This window comes from Salminus brasiliensis, chromosome 1 (assembly GCF_030463535.1).
Source record: "Salminus brasiliensis chromosome 1, fSalBra1.hap2, whole genome shotgun sequence".
Classification (NCBI taxonomy): domain Eukaryota; kingdom Metazoa; phylum Chordata; class Actinopteri; order Characiformes; family Bryconidae; genus Salminus; species Salminus brasiliensis.
Genome location: NC_132878.1, coordinates 39,301,749 through 39,317,254, shown reverse-complemented (window position 1 = coordinate 39,317,254; position 15,506 = coordinate 39,301,749). Strand labels below are relative to the sequence as shown.

Here is a 15,506-nt window from a genome sequence, read left to right as displayed (position 1 = left end):
TCAAATGTGTCTCTGGTTGGTCAGACTTAAAGACGATTGCTGTGTGGGTTGGAATATGCCATATTGCACATCCTACTGTGTCTTGCTTCAGTTTAAACTTGTTTCATATGCTTCACTTTTAACATCAGTGTGGGTTTAGGTACTAAATACATGACCATTTTCTAACCCCACTTGTCCCTTGACATTTAACAGGTGGGTTTTGTTTTTAAAAGCCTTTGTCTTTAAGACTGATGTATGTCAATAAGCTCTCTTCTTATTGACTACCCTTCTGTGCCTCATTTGAACAGCAACCTGGGGTGAAACACTTCTTATGAGTGACTAGGTGGGCAAAACTTCTGTAAGGTAAATATGTGGGTGTGAGTGTAAATACATTGGTTTTCAAACAATTAATACATTTATATTATATATATATATATTTTAACTTTTCCCAGGTATGATTCTAACACGGTTTACATATGACATTAAACTCATAATTAGGTAACATTTTCTTAAATATTAGCTTGGTCTTTCCATTTCTAATAGCAGACATGTAACTGACAGCCCTAATATGACTGAACCATCACTTATTAACTTGCAGTAAAAATTCTGGGAAGGGAAGGAAGAAAGTGAGGAAACACTTCTTCACCTTATGACAAATGTTTCTGCAGATATGAGCTTTCTGTAGGAGGCAGATCATTTGCAAAAGGCAAGCTGAATGGAGTCTCATTTAAAAAATTCCAAACCCAAGCTGGAAGCTGGCAGTTCACACAGTTATGGGGGAGGTGTGTCTTCTTTGCAATTATAAATAAAATCTTTGCAAGGTCACTTGTTTTTGGACTGACTGTGATTTCTGCCACAAAATTTCCTGGCACACAAGAATCGGTCCTCAAAGCTCTGTTGTCCCACCAGCCATAGCATTAAAACCACTGACAGGTGCAGTGACAAGAATCTTTGAGGGGTGGGATATATTAGGCAGCAGGTAAACAGTCAGTTTTTGGGGGGATTGTCTCGTTCTTAACTCTGCCTCTTTTCCAACTGCCATCGATGCTGCATTGCCTGGCAGCCGACATGCCAAGAGGACAGCACCAGATCCCCAGCTCTGCCACACCAGCTAAATGATGCCTATGTCGACCAACATTGCTTTAAGAATGATGAGAGAAAAGAGTGCCATCTACCAACCTGGAGAGAGCACTTTGGACTCCTGGCACTGATGGCAAAGCGGCATGGCTCAGGATTCACATTTGTGACCCCCGGGCCATAGTGGCAGCACAACAGACTGTCAGACTGTTGAACCACTCTGAGCCCCTGAGCAGTCAGTTCTTAAAGTGATGTGTGAAAAGCAGGAAAAATGGGCAAGTGTAAGGATCTGAGACACTTTTACAAGAGCCAAATTGGGATGGCTAGACGACTGACTGGGTCAGAGCATCTGCAAAACATCAGGCTGGTCTTGTGGGGTTTTTCTAGAATGCAGTGGTCAAAACTTACTACAAGTGCTCCAAGAAAGTACAACCTGTGAATTGGCAGGGTCATGGGCACCAAGGACTCATTGATGCGATCCATGGAGGCCCCATCTCACAACTTACAGGATGCCTTCAGAGGTCTTATACCTTATACCTGAAGTTTATACCTCAAAATGTCAGATCTATTGTGGCAGCAAAAGGGGATGTACTTGATATTACAGACAGATGGTATGGTATAATGTTATGGCTGATCAGGGTAAGTAGGGTCTATTAATATGAACAGGTTGATTCATTTTTGATACCTAAGCGTTGCCCATCTAAGAATGTGGATGCCTAATTAACATCTGATGATGAACTGATGATCACTGAGAGAGGGGGTTGAGTTCTCTTATGACTGACACCAGATAGCACCAGATAAACTACCATAGCAGATATTATTGCTTTTTCCACTGTAAAAAAAATTCAAGAACACTGCCAATTTTCTCTGCAATCTCTGCATTCCTGTCTTCAACAGGTGAAATACACCCTCAGTGTTCTACTGAAGAACACTGCCCTGCAAAAAATCCCCACTTGCTTTAGCAATGTGTTAAGTGTTGTGAAGTGCCATCCACTGAGACTGTGTTGGATCTGAGCAGTTACGATGCCTCTGTGCACTTCACAGTTTGTCCTTCCGCCGGCGGCAGTCACATCGTAAAGAGAGACAAGTGAGCTAGACACACATGCCCATGCCACCACACTTACTGTAGCGTAGTCTGTCAGTTCCTCATGCTTACCAGAGGTTTGCATCATGTGATGAACCCTCTGTGCTTATTTCAAGCTAGAATTATGAGTCTTCATAACTCACTCACTCACTGTCTCATGCTCTATAGCTGCCGCTATTTTGGGGCCTACCAGTACTGATGTTTCCACTTAGCAAGTAGTACAGATACAATCCAAAAAGTTGCTAGAGTAAAAAGTAAGGGAACACTTTGGAATGACCTGGATAGCTAATAAAACATGGCCTGATCATTATCTAACTCACAATTATAGACAAACACAATCTGAGAAACTAAACCAATTACAAACAGTTTTGCTGTTCTTGTCTTTTATTGAGCACATTGAGTAAGCCTCCACAGTGCAGGCTAGAAAAAGTAAGTGAACTCTTCAATTTATTAACCTGTAGATCCCCCTGAGCACCGATCACCTCCATGCAAATGTGTTTCAAATCATCAGTATTTCTGATGGGGTTGCGGTCAGAACTTGACCATTCTTTAAAAACAATTGGTTTACTTGTGTGCTTTGAGTCAGTGCCCAATGTCTCTTCAGCATGAGGTCATGGATTGTTGCCTTACATTCTCCTGTAAAATGTTTGGCTACACCGTTTGAATTCATTGTTATCTCAATGATTACAAGGCATTTAGGCCCAGAGGCAGCAAAGCAGGCCCAAACCATGATGCTCCCTCTACTATGCTTCACAGTTGGGAAGAGGATTATTTGACAGGTTTTCAGGATTGCCTGTTGTGCTATAGTAGTGATTTTAACAGGGCATCCACTCCTAGAGGCCTTCTCTATTTACAGACAGTTTGTCTGACCATAGATTGATGTAAACCTAGGTAATTAGCAATGTGTTTGTAGCCTTTTGTAGACAAAGTTGTTTGCATTGAGGCATGATTTAGACTGACCTACCACACTGAAGTTCTTTCTTCAGAACAGCTTTGTCAGTCACTAGGCTTCGTGTGCCTTAATTTAACGGGCAAAGCACCTGCAAAACCCACACTTCCAATCTTATCTCCTTAGTTAATACACCTTTTGCCAAAACCTCATAAACGCAGAGGGGTCACTTACTTTTTCTAGCCTGCACTATAGATGTTTTCTTAATGTGCTCTATAAAAGACATGAACTGTGCAACTGTCTGTGTGTTTCTTTTGAATGACCCAATCCACACCAGATCACTTGGGGTGACTTTGTTTACATCTGAATTGTTAAATATCCCAGCTATTTTCAATAACTGATGTGAATCATATACAATGAATTTAATTTCTATAAACAATGGTGATTTTCCATGGTATGTTTCTATTGCTAAGCTCAATGATTTTCCAGGCCCTTAATGGCCTGCTTTACTGGCATCAGCACTTCTTTGGCAGTCATGTTAAGAAATAACAGCAACAGACTCCAAATGCCACATTCAAAATCTACCCTAGAGCTTTAATGTACTTTCTTTTTATGCAGTGACACCATTGGCCAAGAGACAGCTGGGCAAAAACTGGACAACTTCTATTAGTCACCTGAAGGATAGATGGAGACTACGTTCAAGGAGCACTGCATTTCTTTACAGCTCACCCATCATAACTGTACATGTGCCCCTTAACCTTAGAGTTTCATTTCAAACTGAATATGATGTATTACAAAGACCGACCTATCAGAAGTGTGACTGGCCAAATACTGATGTATGATACAGTATGTCCCCACCACTAGAGAGATTGTGTGAAGAGTTCAACCAACTGAACCAACAGATGCTAAATCCCACAGCAATGTAACAGCTTGATCATAGTAGCCATATGGTGCTCAAAGCTACCTTTGTCTTCTTTAAATCTCCTGTGCTCCATGTTTTTCATTTTGAAACGAGAACTTGACATAGAATGTCAGCCATGAGTTTCAGAACAGACGGTGAGCTGTAGTAATAGGCTGCAAATTCTATTTAGTTTGTGGACACCCCTTCTAATGAATGCATTCAGCTACTTTAACTTGCACCCATTGCTGACACAGATGTGCAAATGCTCCTACACACACACACACACACACACACACACACACACACACACACACACACACACACACCTTGTCTAGTCCCTGTAGAGAAGTACTGCTAATAGAATAGGACTCTCTGGAGTAGATAAATATGAACTTATTGGCACCATGCCTAATGCCAGGCATAAGTTAGAGGGGTATAAAGCCCCCCAGCTCTGAGCTCTCTGAAATGATGGTGCTTTTGGGATGAGTTGGGGATGAGGTAAGGTGCTGATATTTCAACATCCTGACCTCCCTAACTCTCTTGTTGCTGAATGCAAGCAAATCCTCACAGCAATGCTTCCCCAAAATCTAGTAGAAAGAGTTTATAACCGGACAGTAGAGACAATTACTCCAACAAAAGCAGGAGAAACTCTTTTTTAACACCCCTGATTTCAGCAGAAACAATGAAAGAGCAGGTGTCCCAATACTTTTGTCCAAATAGTAATAGTAGTAATGCATGGACATGGGACAGCTCACATCACTGGTGCTGGTTATTTTGCTCATGGTAACCTGTGTAGACTCTTCAGCCTGCTAAACATGAAATATTTGACTGATTATGTAAGTTTCGAGCTATAAAACAAAAAAACTGTAGTGGGGGTGGACCAGATACCCCCCCCCCAAACATCGTAATTGGACCCTTTTCGAGCAGTTCAAGCCTGAAGTATAGAACACATTCAAATGAATCTTAGGTCTGTTTGAAAAAGACATTTGGATATACTTCATCAATAATGCAGGTTGGAGATGACACATGACGTCTGGGTTTCGGAGATGAATATGCAGAGCTAGGCCCATGTGGGGTTCAGTGACAAATGTCTAGAGAAAAAAACGGGAGAGCAGGCATATGGTGCATGTAATATTGATTGTAGCCCTTGTTCTCCATGGGCCTTTTGTTGATGCTTATGTGCGAGGCTGGGAACAAAATGAGGGCCTTTCGCGCTTTGCAAGACATTGCTGTGCTGGCTTGGATAAAAATTTAGCTGGAAAGAGAAAAAGGGAGCAAAAGAACAGTGATAATGCAATCTGACTCTCGAGTTCTGTCAAGAGTGAGAGAACAAAAGAGTGTTTCAACGCCTGTGACTACGCTGTGTGTGTGACAGGGAGAGAGAAAGAGAGAGAGAGAGAGAAAGAGCAAGTGAGAGCAGGGAGAGAGAGAGAGAGCCTAATGTGTGTAGGTGTGTGCAGAGGCTAAGAGGATAGTCTTGAGCAGGGTTTAGAGTCTCTGGCCTGAGAGCCCACTCTGACGGGAGGTCAGGGCCTGGGGCTGTGTTTCCCCGTGGGTGTGGAACTCAAACGTTTTAATCAGAACAGTGTGTCAATGCTCCTTTGTTTGCCTGCTCAGCCTTTGGACAGGCATAGCCAGCACCACACACACACACACACACACTAAAACACACACACAGATACACACACAAGCACATGCATACAGGAAGCCAGTGCTTCTCTTCATGAGCAAGAATGAAGGCTTGAGGAGAGAAGGATAAACAGGATAAGAGAAGAAAGAGGGTATAGAATGTTGTGTGTGAATTGGTGTAAGAAGTCTCGAGGTCTAGAGCGTGCATGTGTTTGTGTGTGTGCACTGGATGAAAATGCCTTGACTTTGCAGCAAAACTAGAGAACAACTGAAAAACAGGGCTTTTATTAAGAGCTACATGTTTGATGTTGGATTAGCAGAAAGGGTGAAAACACTTTTTTCGTTTAGGTTGCTGAGGCTTTGAAAAGGGAATTCTACTGATGCTTCAGGCTTTCTGCATAATTCAATCAGTCGAGGAGCCATTCAGGGAGGGTTTATATGAAATGGTGGCCTGTAGAGTAGGGTGTCCCAATTAAGTTTTTTTTACCCCCTGATCCGATCTTTGTGTTTCTATAAATAACACAGTCCTCCAGTTTAGGTGAGATGTGCTAATATACAGTAAACAACAGTAATATCACTGTATTTTAGTAGCAGTTTCTATAAATCAGACTAAATTCCAGCCTGATTTCCTCAGTTTGAAGCAACTTGCAAAAGTGTTGACTGACCTACCTGACCATTCATCTCCCAGCTCCTTTACAACTCTGCAGTCTGATCACTCAGTTCTAAGTGCGCCATTCAAAGGTGGTTTAGAACCAAAGAAGGAAGTATGGTAGAACAGAGCATTACCACCATATAATTTATAACTTATACAGTAAATGAAGATTTTCAACATTACACAACTACAACCAAACTGGGTGGTTTTAGCAGCGCCTGCAAAAACGGCTGAAAATTAGACAGACATTTTCTGGAGGAATGAAGAGTTTTAATCCTCTTCTTCTGATAGATTAACTAACTAACTGACTCCTCTTCCACCGAACTTTCCGTTCCACCTTAAACAATGCAGCAGTTACGCTCTGCTGTTGAAATGTCCACACTGTAAGCGCTGCGATATTTAAGATGGAATGGAAAGTTAGAATTAGAATCCAGCAGTAGCTTTTGTTTAGGCTGCTAACTGATAATGTCGCTGTACTTATCAGCTCAAATAAAGCTCATGTGTTTTGCTCAGCGAAATAATGTCACAGATGAACTCTGCAGCAGCACTCTTTGTCTGCAGCAGCTGAGGATTGTGTCTATTACTGGTGCCAGATGGATTTGGAACCTTAAAAGCCTGGATCAGATCACGACACCCCTACTGTGGAGAAAACTAGCCCCTATGATTTCTTTACAGTGGTGGTGATACATTACTAATGGGTTTCTGGATGTAGTGTTGATGGTAATATAGTAAATAATATTCGCCTTGTGTGCTAAAAATTATTTTAGGCCAACGACAACCATAAAACAATAAGGCATTAGACAGCATATTAAAAAAAAATATTTTTTTTTTATAGAAAAATTATTTTCTTGTAATAACTTTAATTCAACTTCAGTAACTTTTGGAGGCATTGAACTCTTCTGGTTCTTGAATTAGTGTAAAAACTTATGTTAACTAAAATTCTTTTGATCAAGATCCCTCTTTAATGTACAGATTACAGTACATGATATCCCACAAACAATCCCATGGAACATATGATCCCACCCTCAGCTTCTACCAGCAAATACAGAATTCCCTAATGACTGTCTGAGATGTGTACAGACACTTTCAGACACCTCACTTTTTTCAGGGTTCTTCTGTTTATGAGCTACCAATGAATGGGTTTCTCCTGCGTGGCTGTATATTGTGTATAATCTCTGGATGTGCCTTTTGTTTCTGACAGCGATTTAATCATCTGTAAGCCGCGCACATCCTCACCATATGCAATATGAAGCAGCCAGCTGGGTTTACACTCTTTCAGCATCTTTCATTCACTATTAACTTCCTTTGTGTCAAGCTACAATATGATAGCAGTCATTCAAACTCCACTGTTGTGATGAGTTTCCACAGAACACAAGCATTTCCCACTACTTCTCTCTCTCTCTCTCTCTCTCTCTCTCTCTCTCTCTCTCGGAAAAATACAGATTGCAGAAGTATTGAAGTTGTTTCTTTCTTTGGTGTGGAATCACCCAGATTGCTGGCAGATTTTCTTTAGGTGGTTGGATGACGTTGGAGGTCTGCAGTTTTCATCTAGTGCATTTTTGACTGGATTGGGATCTAAACCCTTTTTACCTTTTGTTGTTCAACTATTCGTATGTTGCTTGATTCTTGTGCTTGGAATCATTGAGGTTTCTCCTATACTGTAGTACAGGACTAAACTGGGTATCTCCCTCTATTTTTCACCATCTACCCATTCTTTAGCTTTAATAAGACACCTAGTTGCTGGGCACAATATGATGCTGTAAGCCCATACTTCACTGTTGGGATGGTAGAGCACAATTGTCAGTCAATTATGTCATTTTTAGGCTGTGATGTCTTCCATCGGTGTACCTTGAAGCATTTTCAGCATTTCCTTATTCTCCTTTCTTACATGAAACATAGTATGACTGTACAAAGCATCAAAATTATATTTGTAATCCAGACAAATCTGATCCTTTAAAAGAGCTGAATACTTTTGAAAGCCACTGTCAAGCTCTCCAATACATAACACAGTGGCAGTGGTGAGAGCGTTGCTGTATTGCCATTATACGTACTTAACTTTCAATATATTTCACTAGTAGGGTTTAGCCACTTGACTAATCATCAAGTTTCACGCAACTGACCGACACACCTGTTCACACACATATATACATACACATATTGGTGGCATATTGGTAATAACTGTGATAACCTGAGTTATTGCACACATTAAATTGAATTACAGTACTATTATTACTGCACATATGAGCAGTATAATTTAAGTACTGCACAGCTGAATCATAGTGTCACACTACTTGAGGGAGGAGTTATAGAGTTTAATAGCCACAGGTAGGAATGACCTCCTGTGGTGCATTTCGGTGGAAAATTTGTGATGTGGCACTTTGTGATGTAGATTGAGGATTTTAATAATCTAATAGAGGATTATTACTATTTTGCAACTGGTGTAAAAAAAACAACAACAAAAAAAACAAGGCATATTCAGTATGTGACTTAGGTCAGGGTGAAAAATGCCCAGGTGTGGCTTTACACGCCCATATTCAACCCTATATTTCTTCCCCCAGTGCAAACACCCTATATTCCCTTATGAGATCTATGTTGGGCTCAGGAATAATTTGATCAGATTGACTGGTTTGGGTTAAACAAAAGTCACATAGCATAGCATAGCATTATTTTAACACTGTAACTGAGTCTTACTGGAGAGTGTTGCTGTCTTCTCGGTGCAGTGAGAAGGCTGGGTTTTCCCTGAGTGGTGTCTTGATGTCAGTGCACACTCTTTTTCTGCTTTAACTATCAGTGTTCACGCAAATTACCTCTGTTGCACTTATCCGAGCTAGGGTTAGCTTTTAGCCTAGCACAGATACCCACTTGCTTCCTGGCTCTGCAAGCTTGAACTCTCTTTCTGCTGGCACAGGAAAAGCTGCGGCCACGTTGTTTTCCAATAACTAGCAGAGTCTGGTAGTGATGTGTTGCTCTCCAGTGTTACTGATGTTTTAGCCCTTCGCTAGCTGTGACTAGGGTCAGCAAGGCTTTCTTTAGAGGGCTGGGTGTAAACTATCATTATTCAACTACACTAATAAATCTTTTCATTTTAGAGCACCTTTAACCTTATAAGGACTGTTCAAATGACATGTTGAGTGACAGGCCAAAGTTAGGGCTTTTCTTTTAAAACATTGCTGTGTTAAACTTTGGCAACTTGCTACAGCATCAATATCAACACACCAGCATCAAAAACGGCAACAGGTGGCTGCTCTCCCCAGTCTTCATCTGATCAATGGACATGTTCAGGTCTCAGTCTCTCTCTATTATCGATACTGAGGTACAGTCTCAAGTTCCAAAAACGGCACGACGCATCGAAAAAAAACACTCACACTCACCTTCCTCTGCTGCCGGACAGGTGGGCAGCACGTGGTCTTTGAGTCACGCAGACTCAACCTGTCAGAAGCCTTGGAAACCCTCTGGTGTTTGGTGTCCTGTTGGAGGTGTTCTGGGGTTACTGGGGGAACCCTCTTCCAGCTTTTCAGACCATATCCCTTAAACTCAGCAAAGATGTGACCGCAGACACACAGGACTGAGAGAAGCACGCACACACGCAGCAACACACACCTGTTCACCCTTTCCTTCAGCATGCTGGTGCTTCTATGTCTCTCCAGGTCTTGCTCTCCCTCTCTAACTTTCTCTCATTCCCTCAGACAGGCACTCGCTCTGTCATTCTTCCAACATTCACGAGTTTCGTCTCCATTGGCACGGCCTTGCACTCTCTTGTTGTGCTCTTTGCTTAACTTTAAGGTTGTTTTTTTCTTTTCACAATCATAACGTCTCGCTCCTTTTCCATGTCTTCACACTCCTTTTTTCCCCCCTTTTCTCTCCTCGCTTGGTTCACATTCACACTGCTTTGGTTTTTATCCCATTCTCTCCATCCTTCACGTGCAGAAGCCTGGTTTCAAGCTTGCAAAGTTCTCCGGTTACAAAGTCCACCGTCTGCAAACATCTTTGTCCATGCTGCAGTGAGAGAGTATGTGAGTGTGAGTGTGTATATGTGTGTGTGTGTGTGTGTGTGTGTGTGTGTGTGTGTGTGTGTGCGTGAGCTACTCACACTACCAGCTGAACACCAGCAGAAAATGACAACAGAACTTCAGAACTTCGGAACTCCTCCTTCATGGACATCCCTCACACACATGCAAGCACAGACACACACTTTCTCTCACATGCTCTCACAGTGCCTCGACTTTTTGGAACCTCCCCCAACATCTGCAACGTTGGCGAGATCAGCTTAGACCAGACGGCAGCAGGGTTTCCTTCAGCCTTTCTGTGTGACTGTGCTGTGAAGTTTGACCAGTGTGCTGCAGTAGATTCAGGCTAACAGACTGAAATATCTAGACTTGTCCCGATTTGATTAATTTCCCCCAATCTGATCTTACTCCCTTGACGCTGAGTATCAGTTGATACTCATCCGATCTGATCTCTGTGTTTGTATAAACAATACAGCCACACAGTTTAGATCAGATGAGTTGCTGAACAATCCGTTCAGTACAATTTTTATGATCAGTTTCTATAATCAGACTTTCTGGACTGACTGATTTAGTTTAGTCGAGACTTTTTTTTAAAATGACTGTTTTATAGTCCAGTCTGACTCTCCTCCCTGACCAATTAGCAATCAGTGTGTGTGTGTAGTGGTACACACTCTGGACTGATATTTGCTGTTGCTGTTGTTGTTGGGCTTCTGGTGTGTAATAACTGGTTTATAGTGGGTATTCATTATAGTGGGTGCTGTGTGTGATTGGGGTTTCTATAGTGTATGTGTGTGTGTGTTAGCATTAGCATTAGCTCACACTCATTTCTGAATGGGTTAGTCAGTGCTGCTAAAAACAGAGAAAGGCGTGCGGTTCCCCCGCTGGTAAAACAGAGCATCTCAGTAATAGGTACAGATATTATGGTCCACTGTAAAATAGCTCCCCACTGCAGACCCTTAAGTCTTTTATTTACCTTACTGACTGGGCAACAATGTCTGTTCATGACACCTTGAGCACACCAAGTAGCGCTCTAAACATTGTGGATAAAACAAAGACTGGATTGGGATTAAAATAGCCAATACCTGATCCATGGCAACATGCCTGGATCAGCCTCGATCCTAATCCACTAGCTTGACTCTGGACGTCCCTAGATATAACTAAAGTGTAGGACCATGCCTAAAGCTCCTCTACCTTCCAATTGAACTTTCTAGAAAGTTCTATACCTGCTGTTTTCTTTGGCCACACTACCATATAGGTGACCTTGGTGCCCATCTGAAACAAAAGGTTGCTCAAAAAAATTGGTTTTAAATTAAATTTTTTTTGACCCACACATTGCCTCCAATGCTGAGAGAGCAAGCATGTGCTTCTATTGAGTCACATGAAGACAGGTTCACATATTTCCCAACTACTGCTCATGCAATATCGTTGGAGAGCTGAGCTTCCAGCTTGCGTCCATCATACCCGCCCACAGAGAGCATGGCCAATAATGCTGTTGTAGACTCAGATGTGCATGCCTGTGTTCTCTGCTGAGGATGTGGACTTATTTTCACTTTTTAGAAGTGCCATTTAATTTGAATAGTAATGATAACTGCACGAGTGTCAGTGTGAGCTAAAGTTTCCCAGATCTCTTTAATATTTTAGAATTGAACAGAACTTTCCATTAAAGGAGTAAGTTTCCATTAATTGTACTGTTTACTGTGTAAAACGATAAAAAAAAAATTGCAACTTATTAAGGTGTATCCTGACACTGGTGGTGGGCTGATGTTCTGTTATCTCAGCAAAGCCTTGAGGAGCTAACTTTAGTTTGGCTCAGATGTTTTGAGAAGAATGAACAGAGCAACACTGCTCTGCTGGGAAGTTCTAGGCTATTATCAATGACTAAACAGTATGTGAGTGTAATGTTTGCAGAGCTTGCTGGGAGTTTGTCAGTCCTCTCTCAGTCTTACCTCTCTCCTTCTGCACTCATATCTTATATATCATTTCTCTTCTCATACTAAAACCATATGTTGAAAGCAAGGGTCAAACTTCCAGTAGCCAAAGACGGTAGATGGTGCTACAACACTGAGGATGGTGTTTCAACATGCCATTTTATCGTCCCATCACAAAGCAGCAGCAACTCCAGGTTGATCTAATCACATGCTTTACATAAATAGTTGGCAAAAGTCAGACGCAGCTGATCAGCCAAGACATGCTTGGTGTCTAAACTGTGCTTCCGTACTTTCGCTCTGTAGCTACAAGTCTACAAATCTCTGGCTTAAATGGAGGGAAACCCCCATTTTGTACAACAAGTACAATGCTTTTTATTTGAAAGATTTTTAAAGGACTTTCCAGGACTTTTAAAGTTAAAAACTGTTCCATTTGTTTTCAGTTTTCCTCCAGTGTTTGGACACTGTAGCCTCTTTGTACACTGTTATATTATGAAATAATTCTGGATGAATAGAGCAATAGAAATGCTCTAAATGATTCATAATAAAGTCTTATTTTACATTGACTTCCATTTAAAGCCTTCTCCTGTAAAGTCAGCATTTTGGAGATTCATGCTTTTCACTGGACAGCGACGGAATACACTCCCTGTACTGATAGCTATAACATCGTTGCATTACTCACTTAGGATAACAAACGTGTCTTGGCTTATCTTGGCTCATCCCATGCCTGCCACATAGGCTCTTTCTGTGATGCAGCATAGCTGGAAGATGCTAGCTGTGATGATTTACAGAGGGTGTGTATATATATATATATATATATATATATATATATATATGCTGTCAAACTGTGTTTCATAATTCAGCAACACTGATAGTGATCTCACAATCATTTGGGTCCCACACACACACACACACACACATACACACTTCATCCCAACCTTCATTAACTGTCTTACTGAAGATAACAGAAAGGGTTCCAAAGCATGCATTAATTAAATTATAAGGCCCAGGACGCTGCATCATAGGAAGGTTATTTATACTCAACTTCACATGTGGAAAAATCTGAGTTTTTTTTAAAAAAGGAAAAGATCAGATAAGCCCGCACCCTATTTTGTTTAATTTGGGAAAGTGTGGCATTTAGAGCTTTGCAAGTTTAGTATGTTGGGGGGTGGGGGAACCAAACTAATCAACTTTCTTTTTGCAGTTATTTATTTATCATGAATGAAACACATGAAGCAGCAAGAAACACAAAGCACAATATTGCCCCCTGTTGGACGTGGATGTTACTGGAATAGCCACCACATTATTGGATGTCTCGCACAACACAACATCCAGCTGCATAGGCCATTCTGAAGCAATCCATAGGCTTTAAATTGTCCAGCCTAAATGAGCAAACTGGGAAAGCCTGGCCATTAGGGTCTCTGTGGCTGTACAATGTACAATGCACTGGTAGCTTTTGTATATCGTACATACATTAAGAAAGAGTGAATTGAGTCGTCTACCGCATCCCTGGGTTTGTCTTTTATATTTGCGATGTGTTTCTCTACTATCGGCATCTGTAGTTCAATGGCTCAACTCACTAACAGTTGAATAAGACATAATTTAGGGTGGTTTGGTGTAAAATCCTCCAGTGGTGAAAGGAACCAGACTCAGTGCAGTGTTTAATACCTCTAAAAGCTCAGTTACATCAAATTACTACATTTCATGGTTTTGGACACATTGCCTGAGGCCTGGAAAATTATTTTAACAATAGCTTCACAAAAAGCCTGAATGTATTTTTTTGAATGTGTGTTGTAAGGAAAAGCAGTCCCCTTAGGAATGCAGCACTGTTTTACTATCATCAGCACTGCATATAAAACCCAGAAGACATGTGTAGGTTCTTTGGTCATTTTAGATGAGGAAATACAATGGATATATTTGTGTTCAAATATCCATAGAGGAAGTTAAGAATTGAACTTAACACCCTTAACCCCCTCTTAGCCCCTTCTCCAGGTCCCCTTTATATACCCACACCTCACAGTCTATCCCCGTTCTAACAAACGTAGCACCCACTTCCACATTGTCTCCTCCCTCTTCTTCAGATCACCACTCCAATGGGGGGCCAGGCTTCACATAACACACCACAAAAAAGCTGACCCAGATTCCTAGCCAAAACACTAAGTCCGCCCTCCTGCTCCACCTCAGGGTGTGGCCCAGCACTAGCAAAGTAACTATAGCAACATTCAGATGTTCTTTATCCACTGCTCAAATAATCATCACGATTTTGCAACTAACCAAAATAAATTCATGTAAAGGCCTTTCCACACACATGCACTACCTTTCCAACAACATAAAAACTCTTTACTTGCAGATAAAATGCATATCCTGTGAAGAAATTATGAATATCTTTAGAAACTAACAAAATCCAATGACATGCGATTCCAGACTTCTCCAGCCTGGAATGGCTGTGAAAGCTTTTACACACATGATAGATATGCAGATATGGTTCTTTGATACGCTGCCCACTGGCTGGTCATCTTATTGCAGGTTTCACAGGTGAAAACATACAGTACGCACTATTTTCGCACTAAGTTCCTGGAAGAACTCTCACTCAGCATGTTTTCAGGTTTATGAGGTTTTAGGCCAACTAGCTGAAGGAAATATGTAACACGGGAACTGGAGATAGCCAGAAGAAACCTGCACGTCCAGCTCAGAGGTCAACCTGCCTGAGTGCTCAAGGTTTATGATTCTTGATGTAATCCTTACGATTGCACATTTTAAAATCAGGACGAACCTGAAGTCATTCTGAGTGGCTTAGTGTGCAATGATCTACAAGCAGTTTTACCCAACGTAGTGTAGGGAGCTTTATGGAAGAGCAGTCTCCAATGAAAAGTGGATAGTGAATAATGAGGCTATATTTCTGTTGCAGTCCAGTGACCTCTGCTTCCAGTCACCACCACATTATCATTACAGCTCCTCTGCAATTGTACATGGCTGAAATTCTTTAATATCTCAAAGATGCAATTATTAATATATTAATATTATTAATAAATATATAATATTTGTTTATATTTAACAAAACTATGAATTTTCCTGACAATTGTAAAGTTTTCACTCCTTTTCCATATTTAATAAGCTGTCAAAACACAGTCTTTGATAAAAAAAATTGTCAGAAGATTCCTTTTTAATAATAACATATGAATTGCCTTTACAATTAGATACTGTCAGTCATGTTAATGGAGTAGTTATTCTGTTATCTTTACCTACATAACAGATGGAAAGAGTCTTCTAGAATTTGGTCTTATATGTAGCAGGTGTGTAAGGTAGTGGGTTACAACGTGGCAGGTCAATGTCCCCGGCTGGGCAAGTGAAGAGACTGGATAA

At 41.1% G+C, this 15,506-nt stretch overlaps 1 protein-coding gene across 1 annotated transcript in view; it reads right to left on the bottom strand.

Annotated features, from left to right (window-relative positions):
- mettl24 (methyltransferase like 24) overlaps window positions 1-10,369 on the bottom strand; it is a 49,056-nt gene extending 38,687 nt beyond the window's left edge. Inside the window, exon 1 of the mRNA XM_072695926.1 lies at window positions 9,583-10,369. Coding sequence (XP_072552027.1) covers window positions 9,583-9,834 — 252 coding nt within the window. The 5' untranslated portion in view covers window positions 9,835-10,369. The remainder of the gene's footprint in view (window positions 1-9,582) is intronic.
- Window positions 10,370-15,506: the final 5,137 nt, after the last annotated feature.